Source organism: Ranitomeya variabilis, chromosome 5 (assembly GCF_051348905.1).
Source record: "Ranitomeya variabilis isolate aRanVar5 chromosome 5, aRanVar5.hap1, whole genome shotgun sequence".
In the NCBI taxonomy this organism is placed as follows: domain Eukaryota; kingdom Metazoa; phylum Chordata; class Amphibia; order Anura; family Dendrobatidae; genus Ranitomeya; species Ranitomeya variabilis.
This window is the reverse complement of record NC_135236.1, coordinates 562182688-562202576: the sequence shown is the minus strand read 5'-3', so window position 1 is coordinate 562202576 and position 19889 is coordinate 562182688. Positions and strand designations below refer to the sequence as shown.

The 19889-nt window shown below is 45.3% G+C and overlaps 1 protein-coding gene across 3 annotated transcripts in view; it reads right to left on the bottom strand.

The window, feature by feature from the left end:
• ACSL6 (acyl-CoA synthetase long chain family member 6) overlaps nt 1–19612 on the bottom strand; it is a 364139-nt gene extending 344527 nt beyond the window's left edge. For 2 of the 3 annotated variants that reach the window (XM_077265965.1, XM_077265970.1), the window contains exon 1: nt 19413–19605. In XM_077265965.1, coding sequence (XP_077122080.1) covers nt 19413–19461 — 49 coding nt within the window. In that variant the 5' untranslated portion in view covers nt 19462–19605. Of the gene's footprint in view, nt 1–19412 lie in introns of all 3 variants that reach the window. The other variant, XM_077265964.1, reaches the window with a different exon arrangement.
• Between the last annotated feature and the right edge of the window lie 277 nt (nt 19613–19889).

The window sequence follows — 19889 nt, the reverse complement described above, 5'->3', positions numbered from 1 at the left end:
TACTGTGTGGTCTGTGTTATATACTGCGTGGGCTGTGCTTTATACTACTATACATATTCTAGAATACCCGATGCATTTGAATCGGGCCACCATTTAGTTACCTCATAAAGTGACACTGATCATAACTGAAAAACATTGGCCTGGTCACGAAGGCGAACACAGGCCCTGGCGCAATAGTAGCTGCACTTACCTCAGCTTTCTGTGGAAAAGAGGTTTGTAAAATGTTGTCGCTGGGTATCAAGGGATTTAAATTAAAAAATAAAACCTATAAAAAAGTCATGTGACGTAATACGGTGCAAAGGAGAGAAGATACAGAAACAGGAGACATAATATTATAAGAAATATTAGCAAATTTTATATTTCTAAGTGTTTCTTATTTCCTATGGGAAAGATCCGTATGAAGCGCTTTGGCCCAAAATGCAAGACGTATATTTATTTTTCACAGGGGTGGGTTTTTAATTGATATAAAACAAGATGATTATGGCGATATTTTTGTCCTGCAGCTTTTACGTGCATTTTTCTTTCAGCTAATACTAGAATCAGTGACAACAATAATCAGGGCTAGAGGATGACAGTGCTGCTAATGCCCCCCATAGAGACCTATGAGAGACCCTAGAGACCAGCTGTATTCTCTACAGTCAGTATCCGTGGACTATTAGGTCCCCTGAGGGAATAGCTGCTAGTACATGAATACTTTCACAAAACATCAGTTTTCACAATTAGGCAAATGTGTGCACCCGTCTCCGAGCATCTGTACCTACAGGGATACTGCACTGGCTGCTTCTCTGCTTTTACTGTCGGTTAGAAACTGGGCAGCAAAACAAAGTGCGTCATATTGTGAGGAAGAGGTTTTTATTGGTGGAGAGTATTGTGATTTATTATGGGGCATGGATAATGACTGCCACCACATGCCAGGGCACGGCTTGGCGGGGGCCTCCTACAGCCACACCACTCCATCAGCAGCAGATTACGTGGCAGGCACAGAAGGCTACACTGACCTAAAATAGCCAGCAATAAATGAACTTAAGGTCATTCTTTTTTTCGTGCTTTCTCCACATGGCCTTAATCCCCACTAATCTTCTTTATTTATTATAGGATGTCATATGCAGTTATCCACGTAGTGCCGTCCCCTCAGAATATGAGAGTGCACTTTGGACAGAACAGATTTAATGATTTGCACCAAAGTGCAACTAATTGTTTGTGATCAATTTGGAGCTTAGATGATTCCCAGCATAGTCCCTATGTCTAGATAATGAGGAGCCTTTGTTTACCCTGTGATTATGTAATATGGTGTGAAATTCTGATGTTATACAACCTCCAATCTATTTTCCATAGATCCCATGCTGCACATAAGACCATCGCCCTAAATGACATGCAGAGAACAGAACTCCAAATGGGGATAAAGAGACTATGCTGCAATATCAGTAAAAGCTGGATTATCTTGATAAAGTGCTGAGATGAGATCACATTGTGACTTTCCCTTGTATTGCATACAGGGGGGCATATATCCAGGATCACTGTCATAGAGTTAAAGCTCAACTTACCTGGGCCTGAAGTCAGGTCAAGGTCTAAGTGAGACACTAACAGTAAAGATTCCAATTTGACGTGTTTTGCAAACTTTATGATGACTTAATCAATTTTTCTTACCCATATCTGAGAATTTTACGAATAATTCTATTTTAAATGTTAATTTATTGCACCCATTATTCAATTTCACGTTAACCATATTGTCTTTAGTTGGGCTACATTTGTAAGCACTAGACCATAATTCTCTGTCTATCAACAATTAAGATCGTAAAAAGTGCTTATTTTTTTATGTGCTGGCAAATTATTACACAACATAGTGTACAATAGTGGACACTATGTTTTTTTTCAGGTGGGTCAGCTCTGAAATCCACCTGAAAAAGTACTAGAAAAAAGCTCAAATAATTTTACATAATTATTTTCTATTGTAGGAGTTCAGTCACTCTGGTAATCCGTAGTGTTCACACAGGCAGGCAATATCTTGCTCAAACATGAAGGTTTTTTAAAGTTCATAAGCCTTCGGCATAAAGGAAACCAAATAGCCTTTCTCTGACACAAAGGTATAGCAAAAAACAAAACGGTTCTTTCAGATGACTGGCTGACCTATTTAGAATACAGTCCACTCTAAGCCAGTCGCTAGCAGAGTCTGACCAACATACATCAAGGGGTCTTTCCACCTTCACTCCCAGACAACCTCTGATACAGCTCAGCAGCCTTTTGCAAACCCTAGATTGGACATATGGGAGCAGCCAGTCCCATTCAGCACTTCTAGCTGCTCCTAAACCCTGGACCCAGAAATCCAGTCTATTTAAAAACAATTGTAACAACCTAATTTTTCTAGAATCTGGGCTCTGGGCTTCACATCACTGTGGATTACCCAGTGACCGATGACCCATATCTCCTATCCAGGACCTCTCCAACTTCACCCTCAGGCCGGGATCACACATACGCGAGATACGGCCGAGTCTCGCAGGTGAAAACCCAGCTCTGGCGCCGGCACTCCGAAGCGGAGCGTGCAGCTCCATGTATTGCTGTGCGGCTGCACGCTCCGCTCTGGAGTGCCGGCGCCAGAGTTGGGTTTTCACCTGCGAGACTCGGCCATATCTCGCGTATGTGTGATCCCGGCCTTATACTATTTAATGACAGCTTGCAGTTCAGTCTTTTGATTATCTCTTAACGGCTTTGGGTTTAAAAAATGCAAACAGGTTGAAAAATGCTATTTGATCATTCTACTGGAGTTTTCCCCTTGGTAGATGCCACATAATAAATAGAGAAGTCTATGGGGATCCCAAGGACAAAGAAGACACCTGGAATCTTTTGCAGCATTTAAAAAATTCTGCAAAACTATCAACTTTTTCCTGAAGCGGGTTCCAATTAAAAAACACAACGAATTAGCCTGTGTTTTAAAGACCTTGTGTGCATATACCCTAAATGTTGGTGGCTGTATCAACTAGGCCATCATTGATTGATGGGTGTCTGGTTCTTGTGTCAGACTGTGATTTGGCTGGGACGGTTATGCATGGCCTAATTTGGTATTAATAGTCCTGCATCTGGTCAAACTGCAATGACGGGTGGTTTATTACTAGTTAGTCTAACAATGATGTATATAATGGGGGCAGTCCAGCAAGGTATGGCTACAGATACATTTTTAGAACCTTCTCCAATTGTACACTGATGTCTGAGACTGCTTTCACCTAAGCTGCCCTGCTTCTACTGCTTCCTCTGACAGCACTGTGCTGACCCTAAGCTCTTGTTCTAAAATGAAGGGCTACAGACAGGTGGCATCCACAGTCTGGATTGGGACTGCCATTCCAAAATTGAGTACCTGTTATATCTGGGCACTCCAGCAAACAATGGGAAAAGAGCGAGGTGTGCCACTGAACATCAAATTGGTGTGCAGATAGAAGTCCAAATTTGAAACATATAAATTTAAAACAGATTCACTGACAATTACATGTATGAAAAATGGGTGGTCTGGTGAAAAGAAAAGAATTTAAGGCTGCGTGCTCTACATTAGAAGCCCAGTAGATTGAATATATAGAAATCCCATGCCCACTGTGATTCTATTTACTGCTGCGTAAACTCACCCCATGTGCGGGTTTATGAGCCACAGCATGTTAACTTCGGCAGCGAAGTTTCCCCCACAGCCATTCATTAGATGCATTAAATCTGCATAGTTCACTAAGAACATGAGGATTTAATTGTGTGATTATAATGCAGAATCTTGAGGCAGGGAAAAAACGCTGCGTCCAAAATGCTGCTATCCCTTTACGTGGGCATATAGCCTAATTGACCTGGGCCTGGACAGTTGACAAGGATCTTAGTAAGTCTGCCAGGACCCATTAACACTAATAGAGATGATTTTATTGTTGCAACATCTAATGTAAATCATTTTCCTTTAATATAAATAAAACTCAATTAAAAACTAGATTGTTCTGTAGGTTTTGTTTAAGCCTCAAATTGTAGAAAAGCTGGAACAGGACCAGCAAAAAAATAAGACTTAGGCTATGTGCACATGATGCGGATTTAGTACGGATCCGCAGCGGATTTTTCAGCGCAGAAACGCTGCAGTTCCGCAAAGTGATTTACAGTACAATGTAAATCAATTGGAAGAAAAAAAGCTGTGCTAATGGTGCGGAAAAATCCGCATGAAAACCGCTGCAGATCAAAAGAAGTAGCATGCTACTTCTTTTGTGCGGAACTGCAGTGTTTCTGACCCCTTCCATTATAGAAATCCGCAGGGGTAAAAAACGCAGAAAATCCGCACAAAATCCGCATCAATTCCGCAACAAAAACGCACAAAATTCACATCAAAGCCGCGGCAAATCTGAACCTGCGTTTTCTGCCATGAGATGCAGATTTTGTGTGGAAAATTCTGCACCCCAATCCGCAACGTGTGCACATAGCCTAATACTCTTCTCCGACACCCTGTTGTTCCCTGCCCTCTCACTATCTGGTCCACTTCTTTCCGATGCAGCATGTTGTACTTCCGGCTTATTCACTATCGGTTAGGACTTCTGTCTGCGTTCAGGCCTCGGAGGTTACTGTGCACCTTAATGTTACGGATCATAAGGTCACAACAGCATAAGGGTGGTGAGCAGGCAGAAGCCTAGAGAGGTAAGCCGTAACTAGGGGTCATACTTACTCGAATGTTCAGTCAGGGACTGTATGTGTAGTACCCTCTTTTAACTACTAAGACCATGTATCTCCACAACCACTGCAAACTGTTACATAAACTCAAGCACACAGCCATGAAATCACTGTAGGCAAATACAGGTAATGAATGTAGTAAAAAAAAAAAAAAAATCTGCCACATGTGTGCATGTAAACTGTAAGTGCTATTACTGGGTAGTGATAAATAGGAGAAACAACTGCTTAGGTAAGAAGCAGTAGATCACACAAAACCACACAGAGAGGTTGCAAAATACTGATGACCACCTATCTTCACCACGGAGTTGCAAACTGAAATAGAATGTGCAATAAAAGTGTCATAAGTACAAGACCTGCACATCCAGAGTTTTAGGAGTTCAGTGTCAATAGTCATGCAGCCTTACACAAACCTAAGGTCACCATTTAAAAGGCCAAGTGTAGATCAGAGTGTTTTAAGGAATTTGGCTACTGAACATCAGTAGCATCAACGTGTTCTCTGGTGAGTCTATGGTTATATCTGGTAGCAGATGAGCAAGTCTGGTTTTGGAAGATGCATGGAAAATGCTACCTGCCAGAATACGTAGTATGCACTTAAAGGGAACCTGTCACCAGAAAAACAATATTAATCTGCAGATATGGAGTTAATCTGCAATCTGCAGGGTAATAGTGTTAGGCCTCTTTCACACTTCCGTCGGCAGTGTGCCGTCGTAATGCATCGCCGAGACGTAGCGACGTACGTTTAGAAAGGAGGATTCCGGGGACGAGAGAGAGAGAGGCCATGGGGATATCAAACTCTGTGTGGGGGCTTTGGGGATATTATCATTTTGTTATACATTATAAACATTATACTGTGTGATGGGGTTGTGGAGACATCATACTGTGTGTTAGTGGAACTCTGGGATACATATACTGTGTGTGAGGGCTGTGGTAATGGACTCATCATACTGTGTGAGGGCTGTGGTGTTGGGCTCATCATACTGTGTGAGGGATGTGGTTTTGCGCTCATCATACTGTGTGATGGCTGTGGTGTTGGGCTCATCATACTGTGTGAAAGCTGTGGTGTTGGGCTCATCATACTGTGTGAGGGCTGTGGTGTTAGGCTCATCATACTTTGTGAGGGCTGTGGTGTTGGGCTTATCATGCTGTGTGAGGGCTGTGGTGTTGGGCTCATCATACTGGGTGAGGGCTGTGGTGATGGGCTCATCATACTGTATAAAGGATGTGGGGTTTGGCTCATCATACTGTGTGAGGGCTGTTGTGTTGGGCTCATCATACTGTGTGAGGGCTGTGGTTTTGCGCTCATCATACTGTGTGATGGCTGTGGTGTTGGGCTCATCATACTGTGTGAAAGCTGTGGTGTTGGGCTCATCATACTGTGTGAGGGCTGTGGTGTTGGGCTCATCATACTGTGTGAGGGCTGTGGTGTTGGGCTCATCATACTGTGTGAGGGCTGTGGTGTTGGGCTCATCATACTGTGTGAGGGCTGTGGTGTTGGGCTCATCATACTGTGTGAGGGCTGTGGTGTTGGGCTCATCATACTGTGTGAGGGCTGTGGTGTTGGGCTCATCATGCTGTGTGAGGGCTGTGGTGTTGGGCTCATCATACTGGGTGAGGGCTGTGGTGTTTGGCTCATCATACTGGGTTAGGGCTGTGGTGTTGGGCTCATCATACTGTGTGAAGGATGTGGTGTTGGGCTCATCATACTGTGTGAGGGCTGTGGTGTTGGGCTCATCATACTGTGTGATGGCTGTGGTGTTGGGCTCATCAAACTGTGTGAAGGCTGTGGTGTTGGGCTCATCATACTGTGTGAGGGCTGTGGTGTTGGGCTCATCATACTGGATGAGGGCTGTGGTGATGGGCTCATCATACTGTATAAAGGATGTGGGGTTTGGCTCATCATACTGTGTGAGGGCTGTGGTTTTGGGCTCATCATACTGTGTGAGGGCTGTGAGGACATCATAATGTGAGTAGGAAGTTGTGGGGATCATCATACTGTGTGTGGTAGGATGCGGTGGTCATTGTACTGTGTGTGGACAGGTGTGGAGGTATCAAACTGTGTTTAGGGGACTGTTTAAATATAATACTGTGTGAGGAACGTGTGGGGCATAATACTGTGTATGGGGTACAGACACTATCACACTGTAAGTGGGGAAGCTGTGGGGGTCATTATACGGTGTGTAAGGTGGGGACATCATTCTGTTTGTTGGGGACAGTGGTTATACCACCCTGTGTTCAAAGCTGTGGAAGTATCATAGCTGTGTGGGGCATTTGGGGTGTCATACTATTTCGACGTTACTAGGGGCATCGTATTTTGTGTGGGAGGTGTCATACTATGGGGGGCATTGTGGGAATCATATTATGTTTGGCGACTTTTGAGGATGACAGGCGCATCATATTGTGTATGGGGGGCATTGTACTATATGAAGAGGCTGTTGAACAAGGAACAAAACTTAAAGGGAACCTGTCACCCCCAAAATGGCTGGTGAGGTAAGCTCTCCGGCATCAGGGGCTTATCTACAGCATTCTGTAATGCTGTAGATAAGCCCCCGATGTTACCTGAAAGAGGAGAAAAGGACGTTAGATTATACTCACCCAGGGGCGGTCCCGGTGCGGTCTGGTCAAATGGGTGTCTCCGGTCCGCTCCGGCGCCTCCCATCTTCATTCCATGACGTCCTCTTCGGGTCTTTACGCCGCGGCTCCGGCACAGGCGTACTTTGTCTGCCCTGTTCAGGGCAGAGCAAAGTACTGCAGTGCGCAGGCGCAATGCCTCTCTGACCTCTCCGGCGCCTGCGCACTGCAGTACTTTGCTCTGCCCTCAACAGGGCAAAGTACGCCTGCGCCGGAGCCGCGGCGTAAAGACCCGAAGAGGACGTCATGGAATGAAGATGGGAGGCGCCGGAGCGGACCGGAGACACCCATTTGACCAGACCGCACCGGGACCGCCCCTGGGTGAGTATAATCTAACTTTTTTGGAAGTGCATCTGAACAGCAAGGTGGATTGCTGTTGAGGGGAGATAGAGAGTAAAAAAAAAAAATCTATAAATCTTCAGCACAGCGAGTGTGAACGAGCTGAGTGTGACCTGAGCGTAAGTGTGAACGGCGGTAAGTGTGTGACTTGTGATTCAGTGACTTTGGAATCAGGGAGTTTCCAAAGGAGGAATTGCTTCTGTTTTTTTTTTTTTTTTTTGTTTAATTAATACTTTGTATTTTTTTTTAATTAACGTTTCTGTGTGGTGCAATCCCCATTAGGAAATGTGCTCCACAATTGTTAATGCCATCCAGTGTACATCTTGCCACATGTATGCAGTCCTTGACCAGCTGGTCGAGGGTGCATACTGCTGTGCGAGATGTGAGCACATTGTGCATTTGGAAACCCAGATACTGGATCTAAATGTGCAGCTGGCAACACTGAGATCCATAGACAATATGGAGAGGAGTCTTCTGCTCACAGAGCAGACGCTCAATGGGATAGATGAGGAGGGGGATGGTAGGATGGAGCTGCAGGACAGTGTGGCAGTTAGCTGGGTGACAGATAGAAGGCGGGGTAGAGGGAAGAGTGCCAGGGAGGCTAGTCCTGATCTGGCACACCCCAATAAGTTTGCTAAGTTGGCAGATGAGGGGGGTGCCAGTACAGGGGTAGCACTGCTGCAGTCAGGCATGTCCTCTGAAAGCCGGAGGAGTGACTGCTCCAGTAAGGAGGGAAATAGGAGAGCAGGGCAGGCCAGACAGGTGCTGGTAGTGGGGGACTCAATTATTAGGGGAACAGATAGGGCAATCTGTCACAAAGACAGGGATCGTCGGACGGTGTGCTGCCTACCTGGCGCTCGAGTCCGACACATCGCTGATCGGGTGGATAGATTACTGGGAGGGGCTGGTGAGGACCCAGCGGTCATGGTGCACATTGGCACAAATGACAAAGTTAGAGGTAGGTGGAAGGTCCTTAAAGATGATTTCAGGGAATTAGGCTGCAAGCTGAAAGCAAGGACCTCCAACGTGGTATTTTCCGAAATACTGCCTGTACCACGTGCCACGCCAGAGAGGCAACGGGAGATTAGGGAGGTTAATAAGTGGCTCAAGAATTGGTGTAGGAAGGAGGGGTTTGGGTTCCTGCAGAACTGGGCCGACTTCTCATTTGGCTACAGGCTCTACGCTAGGGACGGGCTGCACCTCAATGGGGAAGGTGCAGCTGTGCTGGGGGAGAAAATGGTTAGAAGGTTGGAGGAGTGTTTAAACTAGGGATTGGGGGGGAGGGCATTCATTTTATAGGAGGGGAAGATAGTGCAGATAGAGACCTGGGCACAAATAAGGAAGTTGGGGGTGGCGGTGGCATGGGGGGTGGGGTTAGAACAGTTAGTAATTTAAGAAAGAATAGAGGTACAGAGAGTAACATCAAGTGCATGTATACTAATGCCAGAAGCCTCGCCAACAAAATGGATGAATTAGAACTAATGTTGTTGGAGCATAATTATGACATGGTGGGGATATCTGAGACGTGGCTGGATGAGAGCCATGACTGGGCTGTTAACTTGCAGGGCTATAGCCTGTTCAGAAATGACCGTACAGATAAGCGAGGGGGAGGGGTGTGTCTATATGTAAAATCTTCCTTAAAACCCATCCTGCGTGATAATATAGGTGAATTTAATGAAAATGTAGAGTTCCTGTGGGTGGAGATAAGGGGAGGGGGAAAAAATAATAAATTACTGATAGGGGTTTGTTATAAATCTCCAAAAATAATGGAAGCAATGGAGAATATCCTCGTAAAGCAAATAGATGAAGCTGCGACTCAAGGAGAAGCCATTATTATGGGGGACTTCAACTACCCTGAAATAGATTGGGGGACAGAAACCTGCAGTTCCAGCAAAGGTAATCGGTTTTTGACAACTATGAGAGACAATTACCTTTCACAACTGGTTCAGGACCCAACAAGGAGGGGGGCACTGCTAGACCTAATATTAACCAACAGGCCAGACCGCATATCAAATATAAGGGTTGGGGGTCACTTGGGGAATAGTGATCACAAAATAATAAGTTTTCATGTAACCTTTAATAAGATGGGTAGTAGGGGGGTGACAAGGACACTAAACTTCAGGAGGGCAAATTTCCAACGGATGAGAGAGGATCTTGGTGCAATTAACTGGGACGATATCCTGAGACACAAAAATACACAAAGAAAATGGGAGACGTTTATTAGCATCCTGGATAGGACCTGTGCACAGTATATACCGTATGGGAATAAACATACTAGAAATAGGAGGAAACCAATATGGCTAAATAGAGCTGTAAGGGGTGCAATAAGGGACAAAAAGAAAGCATTTAGAGAATTAAAGGAAGTAGGTAGTGAGGAGGCATTAAATAAATACAGAAAATTAAATAAATTCTGTAAAAAGCAAATCAAGGCAGCAAAGATTGAGACAGAGAGACTCATTGCCAGAGAGAATAAAAATAATCCCAAAATATTCTTTAACTATATAAATAGTAAGAAACTAAAAAATGACAGTGTTGGCCCCCTTAAAAATAGTCTGGGTGAAATGGTGGATGAGGATGAGGAAAAAGCCAATATGCTAAATGACTTTTTTTCATCAGTATTTACAAAAGAAAATCCCATGGCAGACAAAATGACTGGTGATAAAAATTCCCCATTAAATGTCACCTGCTTAACCCAGCAGGAAGTACGGCGGCGTCTAAAAATCACTAAAATTGACAAATCTCCGGGCCCGGATGGGATACAACCCCGAGTACTGCAGGAATTAAGTACAGTCATTGATAGACCATTATTTTTAATCTTTAAAGACTCCATAATAACAGGGTCTGTACCACAGGACTGGCGTATAGCAAATGTGGTGCCAATATTCAAAAAAGGGGCAAAAACTGAACTCGGTAATTATAGGCCAGTAAGCTTAACCTCTACTGTGGGTAAAATCCTAGAGGGCATTCTAAGGGATGCTATACTGGAGTATCTGAAGAGGAATAACCTCATGACCCAGTATCAGCACGGGTTTACTAGGGACCGTTCATGTCAGACTAATTTGATCAGCTTCTATGAAGAGGTAAGTTCCGGACTGGACCAAGGGAACCCAGTGGACGTAGTGTATATGGACTTTTCCAAAGCTTTTGATACGGTGCCACACAAAAGGTTGTTACATAAAATGAGAGTAATGGGGATAGGGGAAAATATGTGTAAGGGCTGTCCCACACGTCCAGATAATTCCGGTACCGGAATAAATCGGTACCGGAGTTATCCGTGTCCGTGTGCCTGGGAACTCACGTAGGCCATACGTGCGGCACACGTGTGCCGCCCGTATGGCGAGTGGGTACCACACGGAGCTTGTGGTACCCACGCGTCTGGTCCCCTGCATCTGGTGCTGAAGCCGCGATTCATATGTTCCCTGCAGCAGCGTTTGCTGCAGAGAAAATATGAATAATAGTGTTTAAAATAAAGATCTATGTGTCCGCCGCCCCCCCACCCCCTGTGCACCCCCCCGCTGTTCTGAAAATACTCACCCGCTCCCTCGTTGGCTGTTGCTCCTTCCTGGTCTGGCCGCGGCTTCTAGTGTATGCGGTCACGTGGGGCCGATCATTTGCAGTCATGAATATGTGGCTCCACCTCCCATAGGGGCGGAGCCGACTATTCATGATTGTAAATGATCGGCCCCACGTGATCGCATACAGTGGAAGCCGCGGCCAGACCAGGAAGGAGCAGCAGCCAACGAGGGAGCGGGTGAGTATTTTCAGGACAGCGGGGGGGCGCACAGGGGGTGGGAGGGCGGCGGACAGATAGATCTTTATTTTAAACACTATTATTCATATTTTCTCTGCAGCAAACGCTGCTACAGGGAACATATGAATGGCGGCTTCAGCACCAGTGGGGGGGACAGCGCTTACTGTAGCGCTGTCTCCGGCACGCCACACGGACCCCAGACGGAGAATGTCCGTGTGAGGTCCGTGTTTTACACGGACCCATTGACTCTATTGGGTCCGTGTAATCCGTGCGCTCCCACGAACACTGACATGTCTCTGTGTTTGGCACACGGAGACACGGTCCGCAAAAAATCAATGACATCTGCACAGATGCATTGATTTTTATGGGTCTACGTGTGTCAGTGTCTCCGGTACGTGAGGAAACTGTCACCTCACGTACCGGAGCCACTGACGTGTGAAACCGGCCTAAGTGGGTTGAGAGCCTAACAGATGACACTAAACTCTGCAGGGTAATCAATACAGGGGAGGACAATTTTATATTACAGGATGATTTATGTAAACTAGAAGCTTGGGCTGATAAATGGCAAATGAGCTTTAATGGGGATAAATGTAAGGTCATGCACTTGGGTAGAAGTAATAAGATGTATAACTATGTGCTTAAGGCCGGAGACACACTGGTGCGAGAGACGGCCGAGTCTCGCTGGTTAAAAGCAAGCTGTGGCACCTGCATTCCGGAGCTGAGCGTGCAGCTCCATGTATTGCTATGGAGCCGCACGCTCCGCTCCGGAGTGCAGGTGCCACAGCTTGCTTTTAACCAGCGAGACTCGGCCGTCTCTCGCACCAGTGTGTCTCCGGCCTTATTCTAAAACTCTGGGCAAAACCGTCAATGAAAAAGACCTGGGTGTATGGGTGGATGACAGACTCATATTCAGTGGCCAGTGTCAGGCAGCTGCTACAAAGGCAAATAAAATAATGGGATGTATTAAAAGAGGCATAGATGCTCATGAGGAGAACATAATTTTACCTCTATACAAGTCACTAGTTCGACCACTCTTAGAATACTGTGCACAGTTCTGGTCTCCGGTGTATAAGAAAGACATAGCTGAACTGGAGCGGGTGCAGAGAAGAGCGACCAAGGTTATTAGAGGACTGGGGGTCTGCAATACCAAGATAGGTTATTACACTTGGGGCTATTTAGTTTGGAAAAACGAAGACTAAGGGGTGATCTTATTTTAATGTATAAATATATGAGGGGACAGAACAAAGACCTTTCTGATGATCTTTTTAATCATAGACCTGAGACAGGGACAAGGGGGCATCCTCTACGTCTGGAGGAAAAAAGGTTTAAGCATAATAACAGACGCGGATTCTTTACTGTAAGAGCAGTGAGACTATGGAACTCTCTGCCGTATGATGTTGTAATAATGAGTGATTCATTAATTAAATTTAAGAGGGGACTGGATACCTTTCTGGAAAAGTATAATGTTACAGGGTATATACACTAGATTCTTTGATAAGGCGTTGATCCAGGGAACTAGTCTGATTGCCGTATGTGGAGTCGGGAAGGAATTTTTTTCCCCATGGTGGAGTTACTCTTTGCCACATGAGTTTTTTTGCCTTCCTCTGGATCAACATGTTAGGGCATGTTAGGTTAGGCTATGGGTTGAACTAGATGGACTTAAAGTCTTCCTTCAACCTCAATAACTATGTAACTATGTAACTATGTCTTTTTCTCCTCTTTCAGGTAACATCGGGGGCTTATCTACATCATTACAGAATGCTGTAGATAAGCCCCAGATGCCGGTGAGCTTACCTCACCAGCCATTTTGGGGGTGACAGGTTCCCTTTAAGGCTGAATAGAGGAGCAGCATGATTTACTACTTTTTATAAACTTCATAAAAAAAACTGTAAATTACACGGTTCTGGTGGCATCCAAAGGCAGGGCTACATATTACAATAAGCCTTATCGTAACATTTATTAGCAGTAGCAATACTTCATTCCTCTCAATATTAAGTGATAAAAAAATGTAAAATAATCATTATAATAAGCAGAATTAAGTTTGGTCGGTTGGTTCACCCTCCACAATAGTCACAGTCTCTCACGTGGGTCCTTGGCAAAATGAAATGCCCACCTCTGTCCTATGATATGCTTTAGTGTCCTTGGTCACTGTCACATACACAAGATGACAGACTGTACGAGAATCATTATTATTATGCCAACATAATAGTTGCAGGTGCAGCATCATCATGCTCAGTTTTGCAGGATGTATGTCAGTGCAATAAATTGTGGCTAATGGGGGAAATACTCTAGGACTAGTACTGTTCTTCCCTATAACATCTGCAGTTTTTGCACTGTCAGGGCTGTAATATGTTGCAGTAGACAGACAGCGGCAGTTTACTAGCAAAACCCCAAAATCTGTGAACATCATTGTGATCGCTATCCATGACCTTTTTTGACCTTCGGGGGTCACAAGCATTGTGCTACTGTATCATATAGGCCTGAGATACATTTACATGTGAAAGCTTTATAGCATTTCCATATTTTTAATAGATAACATAATTAGAAATTAAAGGGGTTGTCCACTACATGATAACACCAAGTTTACTCAATTCAGGACACGATATGAAATAAAAACAGTGTATGTCCACCTTCTGCAGCGACGCTGGCGCCACTGTTTGCGGCGGTGATGTGACACTGTTGTGTCACGTGATGGCTGCAGCCAAGGATTGCTCATCAATATTTTGTCAGGACCATTGTCCACTCTGATGAAATAGTGAAGGCTGCATCTGATACGCAACAGCTCATTGGCTGCAGCCGGTATATGACATAACAACGACACGTCACCACCGCAAACAGGGGCGCCAACTTGACTGGAACGACGCTGCTGCGGGAGATGAGCGTACACTCATTGTATCTTAAATTGATTAACCTATGACTAGTAGTGGACAACCCTTATAATTATACAGTGCCTTGAAATATGTAAAGATCTTAAATGGTTATCCAGTCATCTATTCCTTTCCTTCCTGTAACTGGTGGATCTGAATTTTATTTTCCCGGTATTTATTATTACATCAATAGGCATAATGCAATGTAGCTTAATATCCAGGGTAAAAATGATGTGGCGAGCACGGAGCATATATCAAGCACATCGTCATGTCATTATACGCCAATGCTGACCTAAGCAAAACCTGACGACTCGCTCTTAGTTCTCTTACATTATCTAGAAACGCTCTACATCCAGACTAACACAAAAGCATCTGATGGCCCAGTGACCGCAGTGTGGGGGAAGACACACAAGCTCACTAATGGGGACCCTAAATCAGCCCACTTCACTCATTAAGACAGTGCAGGAAACACATACACAGGACCCCAGGGAATTGCCAAAAGAGCTTTTGTTATTCTGTCTCTTGCATTCAGTGACTACATTAAAGCTGAAGATCTAAAAAAAAGCCAGTGCAATGTGTAGTGAACAATGATCGGAGCAAATTCTGACTCCTAGGATCTAATAACATTATAATAATGTATATATATAACATAATATAATAATAATAATCTTTTTTTTTATATAGCGCTAACATATTCAGCAGTGCTTTACAGTTTGCACACATTATTATCGCTGTCCCTGATGGGGCTCACAATCTAAATTCCCTATCAGTATCTCTTTGGAATGTGGGAGGAAACCGGAGAACCCAGAGGAAACCCACGCAAACACAGGGAGAACATACAAACTCCTTGCAGATGTTGTCCAAGGTGGGATTAGTTTTATTTCTATAGCGCCAACATATTCCACAGCATTTTAGCACTTTAAAATTGTTCCCTCTTTAGCATCAAAGTAACAGAAGTTGCATTTGTCTAGAAACGTTATGTAATCAGTGTGCGGGCCTAAGGGTATGTGTCCACGGGCCGTATTACATCCGGAATAGCTGCGGATTGAACGCTGCGTGGAGCCGCAGCGTTCAATCCGCAGCGTCCAGATGTTACAGCATAGTGGAGGGGATTTTATGAAATCCCGTCTCCACTATGTGTGGTAACATGCACCAGGCGGCCCTGCGTTTCCGGACATGCGGCACGTCTTTTTAGATTGCAGCATGTCCGTTTACCTTGCGGCGACGCTGCACCGCTGCAAGGTAAAACACAGGGCCCGATGTGTGGGGTGCGATGATGCCGGATGTGTGCAATGAACACATCCGGAAACATCGCGTCTACAGAAGGGGGTGGAGCTTTGGGCGGAGCGAGTTTTCCGCTCCGTCCAAAGCGCCGGCCATCCTGAACGTGGACACATACCCTAATAAGCAGAGTACTAACATAATGTTCTTAGAACTCCTAAATGTGAAATCATCAGATCATTCATACAAAAGACATGTTGTGACTTATTGGATGTGTCATGCAGAACCTACTGGTCGTCATTGCAGGAAATGCAGGGAGATAATGGAAAGGGAACCCTGAGCAGACATGGCAGGCATTGTCAGAAACGTACACCAGCTCATGTGCCAGGTACAAATCTGTGCCATGCAGGAAGGCCTACAGTGTATGCGGAAGTGATGGTGGTTTTCTGTAAGGTATATAGGAAAATCATGGCGTGGTCGATGCAGAACTGCCATACTAGTGAAAAGAGAGAGCCGCGCACGAGTGGCCACCTGGCCATTGGCAGAGGACAGAGCTCTCTAGGTAGGTGTCAGTCCACAGACAACCATGTGCCATCTGAGAAGAGAAGACCCCTTTAACTTTATACTGTTTTCCCCCTGATCTAGCCAAGCACATGGCTGTAAATACGCTCATGAAAACAAGTTGTATTAGAAAGATCGATCCTACTATCTATTTACATTTTTACTCAAAGGTGACTCCTTAAATTGACAGTCAAAAACAAATTTGTTGTCCTGACTACCATGATTAATGAGATTACTGGAAGCTGGCAGGGTTTATATCCTCATACAATAGATCTTTGATAAATGAGAAAAAGAACCAGAGTTATCATTTTGATAATTGCAACAAAAAATGAGGACAATTCCCCTGTATGGACCCTAGCAGCACATAACTAGGATTCTTAAAGGATTTCATGTACATAAAACTGATTAATTTTGTACTAAAGAATTAAGCACCTGGGCTTCAATTCAACAACATTAACGACCTTTGCTGTAGGTGAATTGTAACATCTCTATAAAGGGTTCTTTACAGTTAGAGCAGTCAGACTGTGGAATGCCGGACCCCAGGAGGTAGTAATGGCCGACACTATAACATCTTTATAAAGGGTTCTTTACAGTTAGAGCAGTCAGACTGTGGAATGCCAGACCCCAGGAGGTAGTAATGGCCGACACTATAACATCTTTATAAAGGGTTCTTTACAGTTAGAGCAGTCAGACTGTGGAATGCCGGACCCCAGGAGGTAGTAATGGCCGACACTATAACATCTTTATAAAGGGTTCTTTACAGTTAGAGCAGTCAGACTGTGGAATGCCAGACCCCAGGAGGTAGTAATGGCCGACACTATAACATCTTTATAAAGGGTTCTTTACAGTTAGAGCAGTCAGACTGTGGAATGCCAGACCCCAGGAGGTAGTAATGGCCGACACTATAACAGCTTTATAAAGGGTTCTTTACAGTTAGAGCAGTCAGACTGTGGAATGCCAGACCCCAGGAGGTAGTAATGGCCGACACTATAACAGCTTTATAAAGGGTTCTTTACAGTTGGAGCAGTCAGACTGTGGAATGACGGACCCCAGGAGGTAGTAATGGCCGACACTATAACAGCTTTATAAAGGGTTCTTTACAGTTAGAGCAGTCAGACTGTGGAATGACGGACCCCAGGAGGTAGTAATGGCCGACACTATAACAGCTTTATAAAGGGTTCTTTACAGTTAGAGCAGTCAGACTGTGGAATGCCAGACCCCAGGAGGTAGTAATGGCCGACACTATAACAGCTTTATAAAGGGTTCTTTACAGTTGGAGCAGTCAGACTGTGGAATGACGGACCCCAGGAGGTAGTAATGGCCGACACTATAACAGCTTTATAAAGGGTTCTTTACAGTTAGAGCAGTCAGACTGTGGAATGCCAGACCCCAGGAGGTAGTAATGGCCGACACTATAACAGCTTTATAAAGGGTTCTTTACAGTTAGAGCAGTCAGACTGTGGAATGCCAGACCCCAGGAGGTAGTAATGGCCGACACTATAACAGCTTTATAAAGGGTTCTTTACAGTTAGAGCAGTCAGACTGTGGAATGCCAGACCCCAGGAGGTAGTAATGGCCGACACTATAACAGCTTTATAAAGGGTTCTTTACAGTTGGAGCAGTCAGACTGTGGAATGACGGACCCCAGGAGGTAGTAATGGCAACTTTTAAAACAGGGCTGGACGATTTCCTTGATATACATAATACTGTGACAAAATGTACAATTGGTGGAGAGTAGTGATGAGCGAATATACTCGGTACTCGAGATTTCTCGAGCACGCTCGGGTGTCATACGAGTATTTGTAAATACTCGGAGATTTAGTTTTCAGTGCCGCAGCTGAATGATTTACATCTGTTAGCCAGCATAAGTACATGTGGGGATTCCCTAGCAACCAGGCAACCCCCACATGTACTTATGCCGGTTAAGAGATGTAAATCATTCAGCTGAGGTGAGGAAAGCTAAATCTCCGAGCACTAAAAAATACTCGGAGGATCCCCGCGCATGCTCGGGAAATCTCGCGTAACGAGTATATTCGCTCATCACTAGTGGAGAGAGGTTGAACTTGATGGATCTAGGACTGTTTTCAGTCTATGTAACTAGATACAAAAAAGTGAAGGAGTTGTACAGTTAACGGAACCAGAAAAGCACAATTCAGCTCCCTGTGTAACGGCCGGTGGTGACAACTGCAGATCAGACCCTAGAGCCCTGACTAGAAGGTGAGTTCTTCAGGTCTTCAACATCATAAGGCCAGAACAGTCTTCTACGCTGTATTTACAAACATTTTCTCCCTACCAAATATTTAGGGCTGTTACTTACATGGAATGAGACACATTGTATAATATGATCGGTAACATTGCACTGTGCTTCACCCCTGCTCTCATTCATGTGGCCGACTACCACACTGACAGTATGAAGGCAAGTGATAAGAATGAATAGTTCTATGTCCAATCTGCATGCCTTCTTCTTGATTAATCATTAAACCTGATTAGCGGCATATAAGGCAAGGGCTTGGTTATTAACTTTCATCAACACCTTAGTAATCAGATGAATTCCCCTGAGATCAGACACATTGGTGGAGCAGCTCCGCTCTCAGGGATGAGATGGGTGCTGCTGACTCAGGACAAGTGGTTTCCTTGTCCTTGTGAATGACTGGGGGACAGCAGTGAGTCGTCATCAGAATAGTCATCAACCTGGGGAAGAAAACCATCACTGACCAGTCCCATTTTCTGGAAGAAGCACTATAGTGACATTAGAAAAGTGCTCCCCAGTAATTATTCCGGGGGCTACAAGACCGGACTGCAGTAAGAGCTTTATTTGGGGGGTTTGAAGGGATTTAGAAAGACAGTGATGCTTTGTAATACTGATATATTGATATACACCTACAGTAACTCGTGTGTGATCCCGCGCTATATCACAGAATACATTCCCCCATACTGCACCCTCGCCCCTCCACCAGGCTCAACCACAAATGTACATTATACAAGGAGGACATATTACTCCAGTATCACTCAGGACTGTGCAGAAACTCACTGCTTCATCAGAGAAGAGAAGGAACACATTACTATGTGCCATAACGCGGCTATCACAGGTCTAGCCTCTGTCAGCAGCGTCTCCCATTGCCTTTTCTGTAACTGCTCCATGATAACTCGCTGATAACTTCCATGCAGCCCTGCAGAAAATACCGCACTGCCACCAGTCCCCATGCACACTGCACATCCCCATAGACGCCCTGTGTAAGGCTCTGCGGGCTGGCATCGCACTGTCATCACTCCCCATGCCCCAGATGCCATTAGCAGGGGGCTCCCACTCATTAGGGGCGCAGTGCCAGCTGTCAGGGGGCAGTAAGGACCCACAGCACGCAGGCTCTTACCCATCAGCAGCCAGATGGAGCCACCAGACACTAGCAGGAATGTCAGCATGTCTCCGAGTGCCGGCTGCACCGTGGACCAGTGCGCTGGAGGAGGCGGAGGGGCCGCACTGCAGTGGGGGGCGGGCGGAGGAGCGCACGCTGCAGCCGCTGCAGTAGGGCAGTATTTTTAGCTCTTCTTCTGGGACCTCCTGCTTCCCTATGGCAGAATGATGCTGCTTCCCTGCTCGCCCCTCCTGCTGCAGTGATCCGCCAGCACGTGGATTGTGCACGCCAGTAACCTCATGCTGGAAGCTACCTGCACCGTGTGTGCCAGCAATGGGGGCTGCAGGCTCTCTGCAAGGCTGAGCTGCCATCAGTCTACAGGGCTGTAGTGGGTATCAGCATCAGCATCATCCTACACCATCATCATCATCATACTACAGGGCTGTAGCGTGTATCAGCATCATCATCATCATACTACAGGGCTGTAGCGTGTAT